This window comes from Gouania willdenowi, chromosome 3, assembly GCF_900634775.1.
Source record: "Gouania willdenowi chromosome 3, fGouWil2.1, whole genome shotgun sequence".
Classification (NCBI taxonomy): domain Eukaryota; kingdom Metazoa; phylum Chordata; class Actinopteri; order Blenniiformes; family Gobiesocidae; genus Gouania; species Gouania willdenowi.
Genome location: NC_041046.1, coordinates 28,395,751 through 28,417,702, shown reverse-complemented (window position 1 = coordinate 28,417,702; position 21,952 = coordinate 28,395,751). Strand labels below are relative to the sequence as shown.

The 21,952-nt window shown below is 38.2% G+C and overlaps 1 protein-coding gene across 1 annotated transcript in view; it reads left to right on the top strand.

Moving 5' to 3' along the window:
• Positions 1-21,952, top strand: part of galnt18b (UDP-N-acetyl-alpha-D-galactosamine:polypeptide N-acetylgalactosaminyltransferase 18b) — a 92,262-nt gene that overhangs the window by 49,760 nt on the left and 20,550 nt on the right. Inside the window, exons 4-6 of the mRNA XM_028438863.1 lie at positions 7,255-7,438; positions 9,751-9,948; positions 10,137-10,251. Coding sequence (XP_028294664.1) covers positions 7,255-7,438; positions 9,751-9,948; positions 10,137-10,251 — 497 coding nt within the window. The remainder of the gene's footprint in view (positions 1-7,254; positions 7,439-9,750; positions 9,949-10,136; positions 10,252-21,952) is intronic.

Here is a 21,952-nt window from a genome sequence, read left to right as displayed (position 1 = left end):
CATATGTAGTATATAAGTTTCATTTGGTCATTTACAGTGTATTTACTGTCTCTATTCTAAATAAATGAATAAAATAAAATAAAAATAGATTAAAAAAAATAAATAAATCAAAAGGATCCTTTCTTTCTTTGGACATCTTATTCTAATTCCTGTTTGTGCCAAAGGAGTCTTCATGTCTTGATGGATGGATGGATGGATGGATGGATGGATGGATAAAAGGAACGGTGAGATCTTTTTGGGCATTGTATGTTTAATAATAAAATATAGTAATTTCCTCAATTTTCAGAGCGTCATGTCTACACAAACATGTTGGTGAGTAAGAGACAGTCTTAGAAGACTGGCTGTGGGAGCCAATGATGATAAGCAATTTGTTTTCGACTCCGGCTAGTACAATTTTGGTCGTCTTGAGTCCTGGTCCCCGCCAGTATTCCAATAAAGTGGCCTTAACTCTCAGCCGAGCATTTAATTTCTCCAAGTTGGTTTCAAATTCCTTTTAAACGTTCTTTTGAATTCGTTCATCACATCAGTCTGAGTATTAAGAGCCCTGCACAATCCATCAGAAATGACTGCCAGCCTTCCCCAAACAGCTGCCAATGTAATACGGACTTTGCGATGGGTCAGAAAGCTGCCAGCTCCAATCAGCAGCATGCCTGCTACCATAATTCCAATCGTGTAGATGTCTTCCAAGTCCTCAATGGAAAGAATGGACAGACACACGACCCTCCGCTACGAGTCAAACGCGTATCCAGCAGCAATTGTTCCGTCCGGACTCGAGAGCTCACCTCTGCCCGTTCTGTTTGTCGAAAAAAATTGGTCGATTGCATTGAGAGACCAACTGATCAATTCCATAATTTTGGTTTTTGGATGAAGATGTTAAAGAGAGGCTCCTATTAGATTCAAGACAAAACAAGCAGCAGCAAGGGCAGATAATGTGGGAGAGGACGCAGAGAATGCGACTGCTTTTGTCAAGTGCAAGAAGAGAAGAGAACCTGTTATCAGTTTAATAGGCTGTAACAAGCACCTCTGATATTTGTTTAATGTTAACAAACATGCTTTTTCCCTTTAGCTCTCCTCGTTTTCAAGTATTTCCACCATTAAGTCTAATTACCTCTTTTTTCATCAAATTGTTCATTGGAATGCTTCATTATCTGATACACTGTTTTGTTGCACTGTTACACAATTCAATAACAAGTGTCTCTCCTTTTCCATTGCATAAGGTTTTTTCTACCCTATGTGAACAGCATTCTGGGATAAGCATGATCTAATCCAAGTTTTAAACTATTATATAACTCGCCACACAAGAGACTCTTCTCATTACAAACAACACATTTAGCCTTTGGCTCTTTTAGTAACATTTTGCCGTTTTGCTCAAGCAGTTAAAAACTTTAATGTCTAAAGTTTTCGCTATTATTACGTCAGTGTTTCTTTGGATAATGTCAGTCTGTGCTGAAGTTTCTTGACCAGGTGACCTGTGATGCTGCTGAGATTGTTCTTTGGGTGGAACTCATTAGCATGTTCCAGAATGTGTCGTCACAAAAGGAGAAGAGGCTAAATGACCCACCAGACTATTTCCAAATTGGGTAAAGTTCTGTACTAAGGACCAAGAAATACTTGCTTACATGTAGAACTAGTGCTGTCAAGAAATTATTATTATTTTTTTTAATTATAGTTATAAGTTAGCACATCATAAATGGTAAAAACTCTTTACTGAGCAATACAATTATTGAACACTGTACTCGTTGGTTTTTCTCTCCTTCTGATAATAATATTTATCCAGTGACTTTGTTCACTTGTCAGTCATGGACTTATTCCTTTTGGCTCTGGACCCTGTTTTTCTTCTCCAGTGTGGATTGGAGACACGGCGCGGTCGCAGCATGTTGCAGCTAGCTGCTACACGTTTAGCATTGAGGTGGTAGCGGAGGCAAAGCTCCGGAGATCGTCAAACTCTTTCTTTCAAAATTTGCACACAACTGGGCTTTTGTTTTCCATCCAGTGTTTTTATAAGTTGTAGTCTGTGCATCGGTATTATGGGTATACCGCAAACTCTTGAAATGAGAAAGGTTCCGTGCTGTTTGGAGTGCAAAAAAAAAAGTTATTAACGGTGTTATTTTTTTAGTGTGTTATTTATTTCTGCAATTAATTAATTGTAATTAACGCATTAAATGTCAGCCCTATGTAGAACCAGCGTTTGGAGCAGTATTCATCAATCAGAAGCGATGTAAGATGACTTGCAATTCCACACTTTAGCTTAACTTCTTCCTCCTCTCAAAATCAGAAATGTTTTAGTGTTACCAGAGTTTGTAAGATGCTTTACAGAAATGCACACATGGGCATTAGGCTCTGACTGTCAGGATCTAAAGCAGTGGTTCCCAAAATCTTCAAAGGGAGTTGTAGCAGAAAAAGTTTGGGAGCCATTGATCTAAAGCACATCACAGGGTGCAGTAAAAGTGCTCTGTCCCCGTGTTGATGGCATTCTATAAGGAAAGTGTGATTAGATTAAGATTGTTGAGATATGTTTGAGAGCATCAAAGTATTGGAATACAGTAAATCCCCAACAAACAGTGTGAGCTGGACACTGGGAGGTACAGGTTCTACTTAAGAGTCTGCTTTGCTAATTGAGGAACATTTGACCAAGAACTCGATACAATGTTGGACTTTGGTCTCTTAGCATGTTTTGCCTGAGGTTTTTTGTGGTTTCTCAGTTCTTGTCCTATACTCTACATGGTGGAGGTCGACACATTTGACAAAACTGTGCTTCGATTACTCAAGGAAGTGCACCATTCACATAACGTCAACTGATTTTATGAGGTTTTAAGGTGTCTTCCTTGTTCAGCTGGAAGGCATGTGTGAATCTGTAGTAAAATGGCTCACTGTGGCATCCAAATGCTTCTCCCACCGGCATTATCAAATTGAATTTCTTGTTTCCTGGTAAGTGCAACGCCCAAGTCCATCCACCGTAATGTTCATGGCCTTCTTAGCAATAATGTCCAAGGAACTGGATGACACATAACTAAGCACGAAAATGTCTGATTGAAACACAAAGAGTAGGAATGATATGTATGCTATGCTTTTTGGCAGAAGTCTCCAAAATGGGGATATTGAGGAATATTACATGTGTTTGAATGCCAATAGTTGATATAAATGACTCCAAAGACATTTCTCACCCAAATTAGTAACAAAGATGTTTTAATTCAGCTTTAAACTGATCATCTAAAGTGCATTCATGTAATGGCTTGAGAATTGCTTTAATGCTGCTGGACTTAAGGTTTAAGATTTTCAAAGTGAGTGTGACTTTGATATTTAAAGAGAGATTGTCCCTGTTACATGTTGCCAAGTGATGCAGTGAGAAAAAAACATCAAATTAGAAGCCTGCATTCATGCAGATCTGCCATCTGTGGTGCAAACAGAATTGCCTGGGTGCTAAGAGGTGGCCTCAACATGCCCGACAAGAAAAATAAAAAAGAGAAGGCCTCATAAAATCTGTATAGAATTGGACTTGCATGTATATGCCTATATATATATATATCACTGACCACACAAAACGGTTTTAAAGCCCTGTGAGCTTTACATAGCAAAGCTTTCACGTTGTGCCTTTGTGGATTCTGTAGGTCAGTATCCATGTGAGAGATTTTTTTTTTTTTTGCCATATGAGCTCAAGGCTAAGATGAAGGTTCTGCTGCCCACAATTATCTTTCTTCCCTCTGCTCTTTGAAAAATCTGTAAAAATATGTGACATCAACTAAAAGTGAATGTGATTTAATATAGTTATTTCATAAAACTGAATGATTATTTAAAATTGACACACGTTTAACAAATGATAGAGTAGAAATGAATATGAATGACTAAAATGATCAAAGATAAGCTGCAGCAATCTTACTCAATATCTGTCAAGGAAATACTGTCTCCATTTTATTTAATACATAATTGTTTGCATAACAAAATGCTCTCCAGCACACTAACATGCAACGATCCATTTCCAAGACACCAGCAGCTCCCAGCATGCATCATGAAATAAACCGTGATCATGTACAAAAAATGAATGCCAAAATGCCTTTCAAACACTTCAGGTGTACTGTGTACTCTTTATAATCAAACATCTAGTTAATACTGCGTTGAATTGTTGGCAATATGTTCTCATTCTTCTTCAAGTAAGTTAGTCTCATCCAGGCCTTTTTATTGTCCCCTGGGAAACAAGACTTATCTGTGTCTCAAGTCAGTATTCAGAAGAACAGATGCATCACTGACTTTTTTGCATGGTTTTTTTTTCATTTGGTCCAATATCACTTTGGCCTTTCATTGTCTTCTGGATTTACTACTCGTACAGTCGATGTAGGGTGTAACCTCCCCATGCAACAACTGTTGGTGGGAATGCACAAATTGAAGATTTGTAGAACTTTTAGATGATTCCAGCTTTTAGAATTGCCATCTTAAGGTTCATCGAGAGTGTTGGCTTCACATTAAAAATTCACTTATACAGAGATCTTGTCAGCCAAAAGCATATTAACATCCAGTGGGAGGGCATTGGTTTGAATTAAAGAAAGCCCTAATCGTGTTTAGAATGATACCATATTTATAACTGTCAGCCATAAAGTATCACATTGAATCATCTTTCTGTCTTTGAACCTCTCACAGCCTACTATATAAAAAGGCTGCTTACAATCAGGGTATAACTCAGATTTAGTTCACCACACAGAGAACATAAAAACTCACTTCCACCAACTATTCGCAACCAACAGCATTCAGTTCCTATTGTTCTGAAATAAAATCTAATCATTGATTAAAAACCTACAAAGGCAGATGAAAAACATCTTTTTACAAACTCTACATCAAAAGGCTTTGACCTACAGTTAGTTGAACCACGTTCTTTTCACTGTGACACATCAATGCACACCTCAGTGATTCTTTTTTTAATGAAGCAGGTTGTATTTTATCCAGTTGTAACACATGCTAAGACCAAGCTACTCTGAAAATGATGGTACTTTATTGTTGTCCTGTTAAAATAGAGGCACATATGATCCATTATATGGATCTACATGAAATGTTTGCCTTTCAAGTTTTGAATGGATGGCTTGAGAGAGTGATTGCACCCCAGTATGTGTTGTACTCTTTTCTATTGAGATTTTATATTACCATCAGATATCAAAATGCTGCTGAATGGATATTTAAAGAGATATTCAGTGTCTAGCCCAAGGACACTTTAAGATACCACTTCCTATAGTCAGAGTCGGTGCCAGACAAAATTAAATGGGGGGGGGCATTAAGAAAACTGAAGGGAACACACATTTTTGTTCATTCCTGGAGTTATTCTATATTGTGTGCTACTGAGAGGATTATCTCTCATTCAGAGTGGAGTGGGTGTGTCGGTGACGTGTGGGGGGATGTTGGTGACAGGTGATTTGTTAAAGGAGGATACAGTGGTGATGTTTTGACAGGTGAACTGTCATGCTGTGTGTGAAGCAATAAAGAAAGCCATACCTGTCCGTCCTATCCTTCACGGCTTCCACATCGGTGATCCTGATATTTTTATATGTCTGTCGACGGAGCACAAGCCGGCGGCACCGCAATGTTTGCCGCTACGGTCATGGTCAAGTTACCAGAGTTTTAGCAACAAGACCCAGAGCCGTGGTTTCAGCACGTGGTAGCCTAGTTCCAGCTCCGAGGTATCACTGCGGACGACACAAAATATTACCACATCGTCGCGGCGGTGGATTCATCCACCACTCGCCGAGTGATGGGATTGCTGCGAGATCCACCGGTGCACAGCAAATGCACCGCTCTCAAACATCAGCTCCTACGTTTGTTCCAGCTGTCTGACACTGATGGAAAATATGCTCGTGCTGCTGGGATCATGCGACACCTTGTTCCTCTTCATCCAGCTGTTTCTACGCCAGCTTCCGCCGCAGGTGCACGTGGCTCTGGCCACTTTGCCTCTGGTGCGGGTTAAGGACTACCGGGGAGGAAGCCGATCGGATTCTGCTCGAATCACGGCCGTACGGAGTGCATGCCCTATGGCCGGCGCAGTCTCAACACCAGCCGGAGGAAGGACGCACCGGCTGCCATCGAAGCGGTGACGGACCGACGCAAGGATGACAGCCAGCTGTACTTTTTCCACCGCAGTTTCGGAAGTAGAGCCAAGCGCTGCATGCTGCCCCGCTACTTCTCTGTGCAGGGAAACGCCATACACAAAAACAAAGTCAGCTCGCTAACATACCTCTGATGAAGTGGTCGCTACAGACACGGGTATTAGCAGACTCTGCTCATAGGTTTAAAATCCACTTTTTCGACATTCCTCACTTTTGTGAACAACAATCTTCGGTACTCTATAAAATCTCTTTTTCTTTTCTCGGTTAGAATGATTGGAGTAGCCATAAGCTACACAAAACATGGGCATTTTGATGCAACCTGCTTCCAGTAATGTATATTATGGTCCAGTTTTTATCCAATAAATATATTTCAGCTAGCTTGTGTTGTTGTCAGGGTCTATGAAATCTGCCTAAGGCCTTCAGAATCAACAGAGCAGGCTCCCGTGCGCTGTCAGTGAATGGACTCAGTCAGTTGTGACAGCCAATCAGATGTCGTCAAGTAATAAAAAGTTTGTTCCAAGGCGCCCCCTGTGGAGTGGGAAAGAGTGGAGTGGTGGGGCACAGTAGGTCAGCGGGGGGGGGGCACGGCCCATGATGCAACACTGTCCCTAGTGCATCACTACGTTTCTACTATGACACCATGTCATGTACACAAGCTTCAGGAAAAAATGTAATTTGCATTTTCTTCTTACTTCCTAATGTGAGGGAGTTCAGATGATATAAACGTGTTCCTCCCTGCATGATGTTTAAAACGTGGAGTGTCACTGCCATAACTGGTAGAAATATATTAGAATTTTCAAGCAGTCAGAAATGATGTGGCCGTCTAACACATTATGAAAATATTCATACCTCTAGCAATAATAGAAATAAACTTCAGATCAAACATCTAACCCCATGGACTTCCTAAATCTCTGCTTGTCTCGAGCCTTCGATATTGCAATATCTGTGTTATGATTGGTAAGTCTGAAGTGCTAGCTTGAGTGACTGTTTGCTTCAGTGATCAAAGCAGTGAAGCATGAGTGCTTCTGGTCTTTGACTTCAGAATACTGTCCACTGGAGGAGAATGTAATAAGCTCTAGTGAAAAATAAATCTAAAGCTATCATTGTCTGAAATTGCATCTTCATCTCTCAACATCTGTGGAAAATTCACATTTTATTTTGTGTTCTAAAGGTGAACTAAAGGAGAAGCTGCAGGACTTTGTGTCCGAGACAAACAGCCAACATCCAGGATTCATTAAAATGGTGCGGCATGCAAAGCAGGAGGGTTTGATCAGGTCAAGAGTGAGTGGGTGGAGAGCTGCCACTGCCCCGGTTGTTGCCCTGTTTGATGCCCACGTGGAGTTCAACGCTGGCTGGTGAGTCACCTACAACAAGAGCAACTCAAGATTACCGTGGCTCAAACAGAAGAGAGCTGCTTCATCAGTCACATCATTCTGTGTGGGTTTAGAGAAAATGAGTTTCTTTTAATACCAAGCCTCCAGGCAGGCTTTTTTCTTCTGCCAGTTTGCATGTATACAACACTACTAACAGACCAACCCACCTACACTAAACGACATATCAATATAGACTTTAGCGTCTATGTAGTTAAACGTTCTGCCTGTAGGCTAAGTTCTTGCTAAGAGAAAAATGTCCTGCTTACAGCTAGAAATATTTACACGAGCTACAAACATCTCAGTGGTAAATGTCGCAGTCTTTATACTGGCCTATGTTGTTATTATTGCATTGTAAACCAAACAGACAGCTCTCACACATTTTTGTGAATAAAGCAAAAAACAACAAACAAACTTGACACCTAAATGTAAAAATACATACATTTAAGAATTGTTGAATCTTTCATTAGAGGCATAAGCTAATGGCATGAGCTTATTTACCTTAAAACCCTAGATAGTTGACGATGATAAATGTTCTTATTTTTAAGGTCTAAAAGGAAAATATTGGCAGTGCTAGTATCGAACAAGGAAGGGGGTTTGTAATCGAAGGGTCACCAGTTAAAATCCAACCTGGGCCATCACTGTGGGATATTGAGCAAATCCCGTAATCCTAATTGCTCATATTGTACGTCGCTTTGGATAAAAGCGTCTGCTAAATGAAATTGTAATCTTTGTAATCTTCGACATGATTGCAGTGAGCAACAGTAGAGACATCCACACACTGCAATCCCCTACAATTTCCTTCGGTTCACAGCTGCTCTACTTTGACCTTCTCTTCAAAAGCTAAACTCCTGACACGCTCACTCTGGGTCAGGCCCACCCTCTGGTAAAGAAAGTTTATTTTGGTCCTGTTTTTATTAGATTTATTTTTCTCAGTGATGACCCACATTTTACTTCAATTAAAAGCAGGCATAGAGCAATAGGGATCCATCCTTTCAACGCAACCTTCCCTTTCCAACAACAGCACTGGTACTTAAGGTGGGAGGATATATACAATATCTACAACACAACAGATTGTTACAGTTTGCTTTTATTTTTTTCCTATTAAGTTGAAAAGGTCATACCCACAGTAAGTATGTAGGTAAAAGCAGAGTTATTTTTAGAGCTGTAATTCTTTTGGGTCTTTTTTTCCTTTCCAGAAATATCTTGTCGTTATCGTGAGACTATTATTGTCTACTGTATCCTATCGTGAAGTAAGTGTATGAACCCACCCCTCATGAGTGTTGGGTTAGGGTTAGCCATCACATTGCAAGTCTTAAAAGTACATAAAGTCCTATTCTTAAAGCAGATTATTTCATTTCAAGCTAAAAAATCACAAAGTTCAAGAAACCTTTTCCAGTAGGGTTGAAATATATACACTACTGATCAAAAGTTTTAGAACACCCTCATTTTTCCAGTTATTTATTGCAATTCAAGTCATGCAAGTCCAATGAACAGCTTGAAATGGTACAAAGGTAAGTACTGAACAGGTTTGGTTTCCCAAAACTGAAAAATAAGGTACATTTCAGAATTACACAAATAGGCCTTTTTCAGGGAACATGAAGTGGGTTCACAATTTAAAGCTGTTCTGCAGCAATGAAGGTTGACTCAGCCTTGAAAGCTGGTGCTACTAATTCGTAAAGGTGTTCCAACTTTTCTTGGTTACTTCCAACCCCCTCTGTCTGCATAAAAGCAGTGTTGGAACACACTGTGGTACCAGAGCATCATTGATTCCATGATTTCTTTTTCAACTCAAATAGCTTATTTGTTCTATGCTTTCATTTCAAAGTGCAATGACACAATAAACTGAATAATTTTCAGTAAAAAACTGGAAAAAGTGTTGTATTCTAACACCTTTGACCGGTAGTGTTAATCGGTAAATTTTTTTCAAAACAGGGTTTGTTGGGATTAGTGTACTAAATACTGAGTGGTGGAGTATTCTCCATGAAGTATAATGTAGCATTTTATTAACGTCGACTCTAGAGATTTATAAACTTTTATTTTGTTGCTGTGATCCCTTCATTATGTGTTGACACTTTCATCGAAAATATGTTCATGTTCTAATAGACAATACAATTTCCGTCAAGTTATGACATGTACAATAACACTTCATCTGAATGATAAATTGTATTAGTTTTTTAAATTGCTTCTTTTTTTCAAAGCATCAAGACTCGACAGGTCTGATCATAAAAAAAATTGAGCAAGTCATCCATCCACATGCTCACACTGAAATGACTTTCATTTCTCCATATTTACAGGGCTGAGCCCATTCTGCAGAGAATTAAGGAGGACCGAACTCGCATCATCTCCCCATCATTTGACAACATCAAATATGACACATTTGAGATTGAAGAGTACCCCCTCTCTGCTCAAGGCTTTGACTGGGAGCTGTGGTGCCGTTACCTCAACCCACCAAAGTTGTGGTGGCACAAAGGCAACAAAACTGCACCAATTCAGTAAGTCAACACAGCATGTCTCCATTTAAGCTGGAATATACACAGCGATCTTAAACAAATCTTCGTAAATCCTGTAAGAGGTCCCATACCATCTTATGTCTTCCCTGTAACCATAGCAACTGTGTCACTCTACCATCACTGGTAAAGAGGCCAGAAACTGACAAACAAAACTTTTTAAATCCCCACAGGAGTCCTGCACTGATTGGTTGCTTTGTGGTGGACAGGCTGTACTTCGAAGAGATCGGTCTGCTGGATGAAGGAATGGAAGTGTATGGGGGAGAGAATGTGGAGCTTGGCATCAGGGTGAGTCACAATGTCACTGCTGTGGCCGCAGGGCTTTGTTCATCAATCTAATGTGGGGGAAATATACTCTCGTGGTCTAGAGTCTGTTAGGTGTGAGAGCTTCACTTACAAGCATAGGGACTCTAAAATGTGTTTAATGTTTCATTCTTAGAAGAGTAACTAAACCCCAAAACCACAGATGTATGTGGGCAGGATGGGACTGGCCATCTGACATACCGGGCATCGTCCTGGTGGGCCGTTGACCCAAAGTGGGCCAGTCCGGTCCGTTAGTTTTTTTGGGGGGGGATTTTTAACGAGCAAGTGGAGGCAGCCATGGTAACAGGTGGCCTAAAATGGTCTGAACGTGGCAAGAAAAGAGTGTAAAGTGACTAAAATGGAGCAAAAGCTGTCACGAGTGGCCAAAAAAATGGGCAAATAAGGCAGAACCAGGTGGTATGTAATGGCAAAGGATAGCTTTAATGAGCAAAATGTGGCAAACAATAGTGAAAAGGGCAAAATGTGGAACAAAAAGATGCAAAATGTAGGAGGAAAAATGGAAACAAGTGGTATTTATTGGGCAAAAGTTAGCTCATTGGGATGAAAAGCAGTCAAACAAAATTGAAGAAAGGACAAAAATTGGATTAAAGTGTCAAAAAGAACTTGCAAAAATTGACAAGGGGTAAAAATGGGACAAAGGAAGTTACAAAATGGCCAAAGGAAACAGGTAAAAATTAAGACATAAAGAGCCACATGTTGAACATCACTGACTTAATAACAGCTTCTACATGGTGTCCACTGATAATGTAGTGGGCTCTGGACAAAAAATGCCAGGACTGATTTTTTAGTCCCAGTCCACCCCTGTATGTGAAGATGATGTAGTGCTGGTGATTGATTTTTGTCCAACTCTTGACATTTTACTCAAAGTATTTCAGTTTATGGCAAGTAGGTTGGATTGAAAGAATTGTAAAAAGAGAGGTATAGCGAGTATTGAGTCGGTGGTTAGCATAGCGTAGATTGTTCTTTAGAGATTTGATAGAATAGACTGGGCTCGTCTTAACTGCTCCAGGAGTTTCCAGCTTAGACGCCTGTCAACAAAAACCTCATGGTTTTGTAACTCTTTAAGGTAATTGCTGTTATTAATTATTATTTACAAAGACTTGAATGATAATTCTACTTACTAAAAGGTTATATATTTGGCTTTAATTTACAGTAAAAATATTTATTTATCAGATTATGAGGAAGGCTACAATAAATGAATGCAGAATCTAAGTGAAGGATTGAGAGAGATGGACAGTCCTTTAAATGTAAGCACATGTATTAACTTTACACAACAATACTGCCATGCAGTGATACTTGGCTTTACATTTTGTGACTTTCATAAAACTAAGTGTTATCAATAATATGATCCTTTATTTATACGTGATGAGCAGAGTCAGTGAATCAAATTTACGGTTGTCCTCGTTTGAAAACATGATTTGTGCTCTGGTTGAATGATGAAGTCCAGTCAAAGCATGATGAGTTTATAAAAAGGATTTGTTGTAAACTAAATGAAAAGAAAAACCAAAAAGGGTGTTCCATCTTTTTGGAGGGCAAGGTGGCCAGCAATTAACGGAAAGTTTTCTGAGTGCCCATTTTACAGATAGGAAGAGACCCACCCTAAGATGAGAGGAAAAGAGGGGGTGAAGGGAGGAAGGGGTTGAAAATCACTGTTACAAAGCTCTGCTTATCACAGTTTTTGGTATGAGACCTTGAGCAGAGACTGTTTGTTGCTGGCACTGTGAATACAGCACAATCTGTCTGTACTGCGGGTGATCTAATCTAACATGACTCAGCAATGGAGCAATGTCTCTGTTTAAAAGTACAACGATTAGGGATGTAACGATTTATCGCAAGGCAGTTAAAAATCGATTCATAGGTATCACGGTTGATATCGATTTTCTGAAAATTTAATCGCAGTACTTTTTTTAACCAGCAGAGGGCGCTATCCACAAGTGTAGGCGGCGGGCAGAGCCTGCTAATACTTTCTTTCTGGCCGCCTTCTACTCTTAAATATGTTAATAAATGATTCATTACCCCTTTAGCACCGAAAGAATATCTGTAATATTACTTGAATATCTGTAAAAGTCATATTTTTCTATTAGCTCTGTCTGCTAGCAAAGCTTCTCTTCTTCACTGCAAGATATCTGCATGTCAACCGACCACTGTGTTACCAGCGCCCTCTGCTGGTCCAAACAAATATGACGTAAATCAGTGCAATCAAGGTTTTTTTTTAAGTCCAATTGTTGAGGCACAAAATACATTTTCAGTTGCACTTTTGAAAGAAAAAGAACTATTATGCAGTTTTGCATTGTTTATTATAGAACCAGAATTTAAATTAATAGGCTTCATTTTCATTTGTATTATTCCTTTATTTATTTCATTCAAGATTTATTTTTAGTTAAATTGCATTGTTTTGAATAGTTTATCAAGGAATTCTTTTGACAATGAAAAATAAAAGGAAAAAATACCGTATTTTCTATTTTCTTTGTTTACAGTCCCATTTTGTAAAATAAATCGTGAGAGAATTGTATCGTGAACCCAGTATCGTGAATCGAATCTTATCGCGAGTTGAGTGAATCGTTACATCCCTAACAACGATATAATATTGCCATCATCGTGTATAAACACATGACAAATTGTACACATGAACACACATTTGATGATATGATGATTAATATAATAACAATTGCCATAACAATAATTTCATTCTTTTGTTCTCCATCTCTCTTTTGTGTGTGTGTGTGTGTGTGTTTTTTTTTGAAAAAAACAAAAGTGATCCTGGCTAATTAATTCTGAAGTCTGGATGATTATCGGTGTCTCTGGGTGATCCTTTTGAAGCACACGTGAGACTTGTGGAGCTCAAAGTCATTGTTACTGTTCCTGTTGATGCACAAGGACATTGCTTACAGATGAGACACACACTGCCTGGGTCTGTGTATTTCATACTTTTTGCACTGTAGTAATACATTTGGCCTCATCTCTGGCTGGGAGCTAAAAACATGTTGTTCATCCACTTCATTGGTCCATTGCTGTCACCCACACTGAGAATAAAATCCACCAGGAGCACTAATTGATAAGCAAATTTTGAACCCACACTGAAAATGCAAAAATCAGCTCATCCAGTAATAAATTCTTGGTCTGGAATAACATCATGGGAGGTAAAGGAAAACAAATTTATGACAAAACGCTGATTGTGGAAAATTCTGTCCTTAATCACGACAGCAATTCAATCAGGACTGTAAAAAAGACATTACTCCAGCAATTTGAAGTCTGCGCTCTTTGTTTTCACATATCTTAATCTATATCTGTCTATATTTTTGTTGTTATTTACTTGGTGACAGCTGGCGGAGCTGAAAAAAGCAGCTCATGCCTGGAGGAGATGTTGATGTAGTGCTTTTTTGACAGAGACACAGTGAGCTGAAGTTCAGCCCTGGACCCTGGCTTGGACTCTGATTGTAAATCCTACAGCGCCCCAAGGGGCACAGTCTGTCCATCTGACTCCCTGTCCGTCAGTGTGTTTGTATGCCTGCCTGCGTGCTGCATATTGGTCATGCTTCCAGACCACCTGCCATCCCCCACACACACACACACACACACAGGCTGCTGACAGATTCTCAGAGACACAAACAAGCCAGCCGGCTACAGGCTTTGGACGGGGCGAGAAAGGACTGTCCTTGATAGTGAGGGTGTGAAATGGTTCAAATGGACCACAGGTCTGCACGCTAAGTACTGTACAATCATAAGAATGTTCTCAATACAAGTCAATGAAAAGATTCTAGACTCAACTAAAAAAAAAAAAAAAATGTTTTTGATCATTAAGTACATTTAAAGTCATGTTGGTTATTTTTATCATTTTCTTTTGTCTTTTTTTTTCATTTTTTAGTGTCATTTTTCCAGGACTATGAGATTTTGTTGTTTCTTGAGTCATTCTGTGTGATTTTGTAGCTTTTTTTAGCCATTTTGTGTGGGTCTTTTTTGTAATTTTGGTAGTTTTAGTATTTTTTTGTCTTTTTGTAATTTTTGTGGTTATTTGTAGGGCTGGGCAATATATCAAGATTCAAAATATATCAAGTTTTCTATTGTAGCGATAAAAATTACAATATCACCTATATTGAGATCTTGTTTTTTTTACTTGTTTTTATTTATACAATCACACAGTACAAATAACATCATACAAATATTTAACATTATTCTTTTTTCATATTTCTGAGTTATGAATTTTATAGCTTATTTTGTATTAAAATAGTCGTTTTAGGAGTCGCCGCTTTCGTTACTTCTCAGAACAGCACGAAAAGCACAGTTGGATGGATTTCTGAGTGCAAACTATCCCAGACCTTCCCCATAACAAGCCACACTACAGAACTCACTCACACGTGCTGTCCCTTAAGAGAAGAGAAAGACAAAAGTGGCACATATTGTGCAGATAGTTTGTTCATAAATGTGCCTCTGTGGCTTTTATCCATCATCAAATTTAACAGAAAATTTTCTTTCTGGTCAGACTATATTGAGTTAAAAATATCTCGATTTACATTTTTGAGAAAAAAATATCGAGGTATGAGTTTTGGTCCATATCGCCGGGCCCTAGTATTTTCTAATTTTTGTTTTTGTTTTTATAATTCATGAATTCTAGACTCAAATTGATAAAAGCAAAATATTTAATAATAATAATGCATTGGATTTTATATAGTGCTTTATCGTAGACACTCACAGCGCTATACAGAATTAATGGATTATTCTTTCACTCTACACTTAGTGGTGGTAAGCTACACTTGCAGCCACAGCAGACTGACGGAAGCGAGGCTGCCATGGTGCGCCACCACCACCAACACGCACTCACACACTACATTCATACTAGACAATGTGGGTAAAGTGCCTTGCCCAAAGACACAATGACAGATACCACTGGGGTGACTGTCCCCCACTGTTGATATATAAATTAAAGAAAAATAATTAAAAGTGTAAATGTATCTTAATTTTAGGGATGTAAAGATTAATCGTGAGGCAGTTAAAAATCAATTCAAATGTGTCACGGTTCACATCAATACTCTGAAATTGAATCAGAGTATTGTTTTATTTTTTATTTTTTTTACAGCAAAGGGCACCATCTATTTAGAACTTGAAATTCAGGACGCACCACCGTGTTTTAAATCAGAAGCGTGGAAGCATTTTGGCTTCATCAAGACAGAATGAAAGAGGCGAGAAAGAAAGAAACGTGTGAAATTCAAGGTCAGAGGGACACAGAGAGGAAAGGGAGAAACAAGAGAGAGAATGAAAGCCATAGTTTGTTTATTCATATTATTTCTTTGATATGGGATTTGTTTTAAAGTCCAATTGTTAAGGCACAAAATACATTTTCAGTTGCACTTTTAAAAAGAAAAGGAACCATTATGCAGTTTTGCATAGTTTATTGTGGAGACAGAATTTAAATGAATAGGCTTCTTCTGCATTTGTACTATTTCTTTATTTATTTCATTCAGGATTTATTTTTAATTAAATTGCATTAATTTGCATAGTTTATCGAGGGATTCTTTTGACAATGAAAGATGAAAGAAAATAGTGCAGTATTTTTATTCTTTATTTTCGAAGAAAAAAAATATAGAATTTTCAGTCATCATTTGTCTACGGTCTCATTTTGTAGAATAAATCGTGAGAGAATCGTATTGTGAACCCAGTATCGTGAATCGAATCGTTACATCCCTACTTTATTTACTCTTTCTGGTCTGTGTTTCTCTCTCGTGGCTATTGTGAGCCATTGTTAGGCTGGATTTCTATTGCTATAACACACCTGACTGTAGTAAGTAGCTCGTTTCCATGCCTTTAGCAGGGCTGGCTAATTACAGAATAATTAGATTCAGCTGAGATGTAAAACGTGCAGGATGCTGCTGGCTCTCCACAAACCAGAGGGAGTCGGGTGGGCAACTCCAGTCCTCGAGGGCCTGATTCCTGAGACGTTTTAGACGTGTCCCTGCTCCAACACACCTGAATCAAATGAATGGCTCGTTATCACGCTTCTGCAGAGCTTGATGACAACACATTGGTTTCAACCAGGTGTGTTGAAGCATGGACACATCTAAAAGTCACAGGAATACAGCCTTCGAGGATGAGAGTTGCCCACCCCTGGCTCAGTAGCTTAAAAATACAAAACGATTACAGTAATATCATCATTTTACTTTTTTGGTTTACCGCTCCCTCTAAAAAAAAAAAAAAAAAAAAACAGTAGGGTTTTATAGGATCAGAAGAGGAATTTGCTGTAGACTGGAAGTAAATATTTCTCTCTCGGATGATGCGTCCCGTCACTGTCTGGAAGGCGGTACAGCACATGATGACTCAGCACTTTAGAAGGAGCTTTATCACGCCGATGATTTCCCCAAACACCTGTGAGTACTTGACGCTGTGCCAGTGAAGCCAGCACTGGGTGATACATCACCAAAAGACCAAAGAAGACATCATCACTTACAGCCTCTGTCCGCAAGGTTGTGTTGAAAAATGTGCATCATTTAGGGCCATAAAAAAACTATTAGCTTTCGTGCTTAGAATTTATGAACGTGGATATAAAACACACCGAGGCTAAAATCAATGATTTACACAGTGATTCAGCCAATTACCACGTATATTTGATTTCCTTTTAATAGACACGTTAAGGGTAATTTGACAAAGACAAATGTAAAATATTACGTGTAAGAAGAGACTTACAAAACAATTGAAAAAATATGCAATTCATTCACTGCTTGTTTCTGTTGTTTATTTTTCAGGAATTTACTCACTTTGTGTCATTTAGCAAACTGTACTGCACTGATTATCCAGAAGAGTCTAATTTAAGCTTTATTGGCACTGAGCAGCCCAAAATCTATACAATCTCTCAGAGAAATCTCAAACCAGCAGAACAATCGATGAGCTGGTCTTTTGTGTAACATAAGTGCCAGGATAATAATGGGGCATTTCACAGCTCAGCGTCATACATTATGTAAAGGTTTTTTTGTTACTGTAGCAAGACTGCTGAGCAGATAAACGTTTGGGCACAGGCACACGGATGGGTTTCAGATTTATTATTGGTTTCATTGCACGATTAGCACAGTTTCCCCCTATGCGCGAGTGTTAGTAGAGTCAGTAGCTCTTTCAATCCAGCCATTCCCTACAATGTGAAGCAGGTGTGAATAATAGCATGCACTACCCCATAACAGAGTCCCTCCCTGAATCACCTTACCTCCGAGTCTTTTCTGCCTGCTGACACACACACACACAGTTGGGAACTTCATGTTTCACCTTTCATTCAAAAACACTAGGGAGTAGTGCGTCATACACACACACACACATACAGAGAGAGGCTGGCTTGACCTCGGATCATTGCGCTGTGAGAGTGTTGGAAACCATCGCTACCATCACTCCACTGAGCTGAGTTAATTAGTGACAACCCTTTGTCGATGGAAGTGACTTTAATGGGTTATTTCCCTCTTCTCGTCCTCTCTATTTTAATAAAGAACCATGTGATTACTTAGCAGACATCCTCACTCTAACTTCACAACCTCCAGACACGTTCTGTTGAGTAAAACTCATTTAATCATCTTTTGCAACTCATTGATGATAATTTCCCTGCAATTTATAACTCAAGTACATTTAGGCTGCATGACTAAGCTTTTAAAATGTTGCTTTATTTGGGGCTGAGATGGGTTATGGTGTAGATGTCATTATCGCCGCCCTACAGGGACATTTCATTGCCCACCTCTACTGATTGAAGATACTTTCCTCATCACAATCTTGGGTTTATTTCATAGTCCCTCTCAGGAGGTCACTTAGTAAATTTTGCAGTACATACACTCTTCATTTATAGCTACTGTACAAAGTGAATTTGTTTATGGTATTGCTGGGGGTAAAGTCATTTGGCAGTCGTTTAGGATGGTTAAAGATTAAATTTAATTAAATTGGGGCTTTCGCCTTTATTGGTCATATATGTTTTTTTACATAAATAAAATTTGCCTTCTGCATTTAACCCATCCCTGAAAAGCAGTGGGCAGCCATGTTGCGGCGCCTGTGGAGCATCTGGGGGGTTAAGGGACTTGCTCAACATCCCACAGCAACGGCCCGAGTGAGATTCAAACCGGCGACCCTCCAATTACATGTCCAGTGTCCGTAACCACTAGCCATAGACCACTCCCACATTTTTTTAAAATTTTTTTTTTTTGAGGATATTATTCAATAGTGTGTGCTCATTGTTATATAGACATATCAGACTTTAAAGGACTACATGTAACCTGTATAATGTCAAGTATAGTATTTCTGCAATATCTTTATTTTTTAATGATGAACATGTCAGATAACATAAAGTGGTGTCTGACAAAAGTTAAACTCTTCTGTTTTTAAAAAGATAAAATATTTTAAATTGAGTTAGCCAATTCAAAGATTAGCTTGCCAGCTATTTGTTTATGTTCAAAACATTGCCCTTAAATATTCTTTTTGGAGCAAAATGAATGAGCAGTCATTTTTTAAACATTTTACACTTTTGCATGTCTTCTGTATAATTGCGTAACCCCAGAGGATTCTTTGTATCTGTGAGAGGATTCAGATGTTTATCATTCTGTGTTTATGGAAACTTTGGCCAGAGTAATTTCAGATTTGATGACTTCATTAAAAAACAAGAGCAATGTTATGGAGTAATACAGGAGCAATTTACCAAATATTTGTTTTGTTTTTTTTTTATTCTTGTGGGTCTCAGTCACAAAAAGGTTTGCATTGATTAAATCCTATTCAAAGATGTAAGTTATGTTAGAGGAAAGTGGATGAACGCCTTACTATTAACTCGGTGATATTAAAGTGCCATTAATGTGTCATCAGTGCTGTTTTTGTTTTGTTTTTTTACATTAGAGTTGTTGTGAAGGACCAGGTCCAGTCAAATGATGATAAACAGAGATCATTTGTGGTCCAGGGGTCTCAGTGTGGGGTTTGCATGCTCTCCCTGAGTTGTATTTTGTTAATGCTTAGGACCACAAATGCATAGAATAGTGTTTATTTCCATATGTTCAAGTTAAAAAGAACAGGCACAATGGAGTTCAGAAAAAACAAAAAAAAAGCAACAAATCAGCCAAGACAGTATAACAGTAGAAGGTTCAAAACAAGGGGAAAAAATAAGTATACTCTACAAAAATGTAAGTTATATTTTAAATCCTAGGACTTTCTCACACCGAGTTAGACTCATGCCAGTGTGGATGGAACCTGCCCTTCACCTGGTGAGGTCCCAGGACTCTATAGTGCATAGTCTGGTCGAGAAGATGAAGGGTTTTATTTGCCTGCGGAGGAAACTTTAAATCACTTATCTACATAGTTTGAACTCTGCTTTGGGCAGCTGAGGTGGAATCCAATTCCAACCTTTAAAGTGAATCTGCACTTTGATGTAATCCATTTTTAACTAAAAACTGAGGAAATGTAAAATGATTCTGCTTGATACATGATGATATTTTTGAAGCAGGTTAAGATGCATGGGGAGTATTAAAGCATGTGGCTTCTAAAAACTGTGTAATGAAAATATAAAAACCCTAAAGAGACAAGTAAACACTTTGTGGAGGAAGAAGATGATCAGAATGTTCTGTTTATCTTCTCAGGAGACCAATGGTGTTTTATTTACTGTTTAATGTCACTTTACTTTTCCACCTCTGTCTAACCAGTGAGGAAGGCAAATAGATTCTGATCCTGTTAATGAAATGAAATGAAACGCTGAAATGTGGTTTTTAAACAGACTGTTTCTTTTCGGGAAGGTTTTCTCATTGTTATCGATGAGCAGGCACGATGTACCTGATTTAAAATATGATAAGTACACTACAGAAAAACCAAACAGAGAGGCACACGTGTAGGGGTGAGTATTGGCAAGGATGTTGCAATACGATACCTATCACGATACTTGGGTCGCGATACGATATTATTGCGTTATATCGCAATATTCTACCCAGTTAATATCAAAATTAAACGAAGAGATGAAAAATGAAGTTGCTGTATGTGTGTTTATCAGAAGATATTGATCATTCAGAGGACAAATTAAGTCAAAACTATTTGCTTCAAAACATCCTATTTATTATTTATTATTAGTGTTTTTGCACATTTTCACTGAAAAAAGAAAATGTAGAGTTACACACTGCCATCATAAAATAAAGTGCAACAGGTTTCTTTTCACTGAAACTACTGTGTAGAAGTCTCAGAGTAACCATGACAACATAATGACGGCATTGTAACAACTGTAAGTGAGAACATTAAGGATAAATCACCGCGTTACTGATAATGCACAAAATAAGAAAATAATTTCTCCTATTGTATCAGTTTAAACACTGATCTGAACAGATTACATGAAAATAAAATACATGTGCACACATAAATATTGCAGGCATTACACACTGCCATCATTAAATCAAGTGCATCAAGTAACATTGCAACACATCGAAAGCATTGTAATCACTGAAATATTGCACAAATACACAAATATTAATTAAAAAAAAAAATACATATATATATACATATATATTTTCTTTTTTTTAAATAATAAAAAAAATCGATTTAAAATCGGCAGCCAAAAATCACGATATATCGTGAAATCGATTTTTTTTTTCACACACCTACAGTACACACATGTATACCACAAAAAAAGGGTATAATAGAGCACTCAAACGTTTTTATCCCTGTCCAAACAGTTGTTGTTTTAGCCAGTTTGGGCTTCTGCATTTTCAATGTTGACATGTTTTAGTTCTTTTGTCTTGTCCGAGGTCTACTTTAAAATACATTCTCCGATAACAAGTCACTGATGAAAAATCTGAAATTGCTTTAACAGTGTGACACAACATGCAGGACACCACCTCCATGACTCCAGTTCATCACTGCCAAACTTTTATTACCATAAGGTCAAAAACACTGTCCTGTGCAATTAGGAATATAAACATTTTTTACTTGGTTAAATATGAAATGACATTATGCAACCATAGCCCCCTGAGATTGTGCACCTCCTTGTTCTTTCAAGCAGTGAAAGCTTTTGAGGCTGTTGATACAGATGTTTAATTTATTCAACTGCAGTTTCGATTGAGGACGAAAAACACAAACATCACAGAGCCGAGCCTTAAACCTGCTGGGGGTTCAAGTTTGATGCTCAGAAGATAGGCAGAGCATTTGAAGGCTGTACAGCAGGCATAAACAGTTCAATAAATGGTTGCCAGTTCAAATTACAAATCTGATGCCTTAGTTTTGTATTCGTTATATGATAAGAAAGGTTTATTGGTATGTGTTTACACCGTAAAGATTCAACGATACAATCGTGTAAGCACTGGAATTACAGTTTTCTGTGTCTGCTCTCACTGCAAAGTACCAGGCACCACAGTTACACAACAATAAAAGTACCTCTACACACAATAAGGCAGTGGTTCCCAAACTTTCAGAAATCTTTTCAGTTGCACAAAATATCAACAAAATCAGTTAAAAAAAAAAAGTGGACTACTCTCCATTGAAACTTAAATGTGCAATCACTCATTTTAGAACAGTAATAATAGCATTCTTTGAGTGCAAAGAAAAACATATTTCTGTATTATTCATGCTCAATGTTCTGCAAAGCCATTCTCGCCTAGTTTGGTAGCCACTGCAATAAATAATTTATTTATTTTCCTTTCTCTTCAAACTGCATTTTAAAAATAAACTGACATTAAAATTAGACATGGGT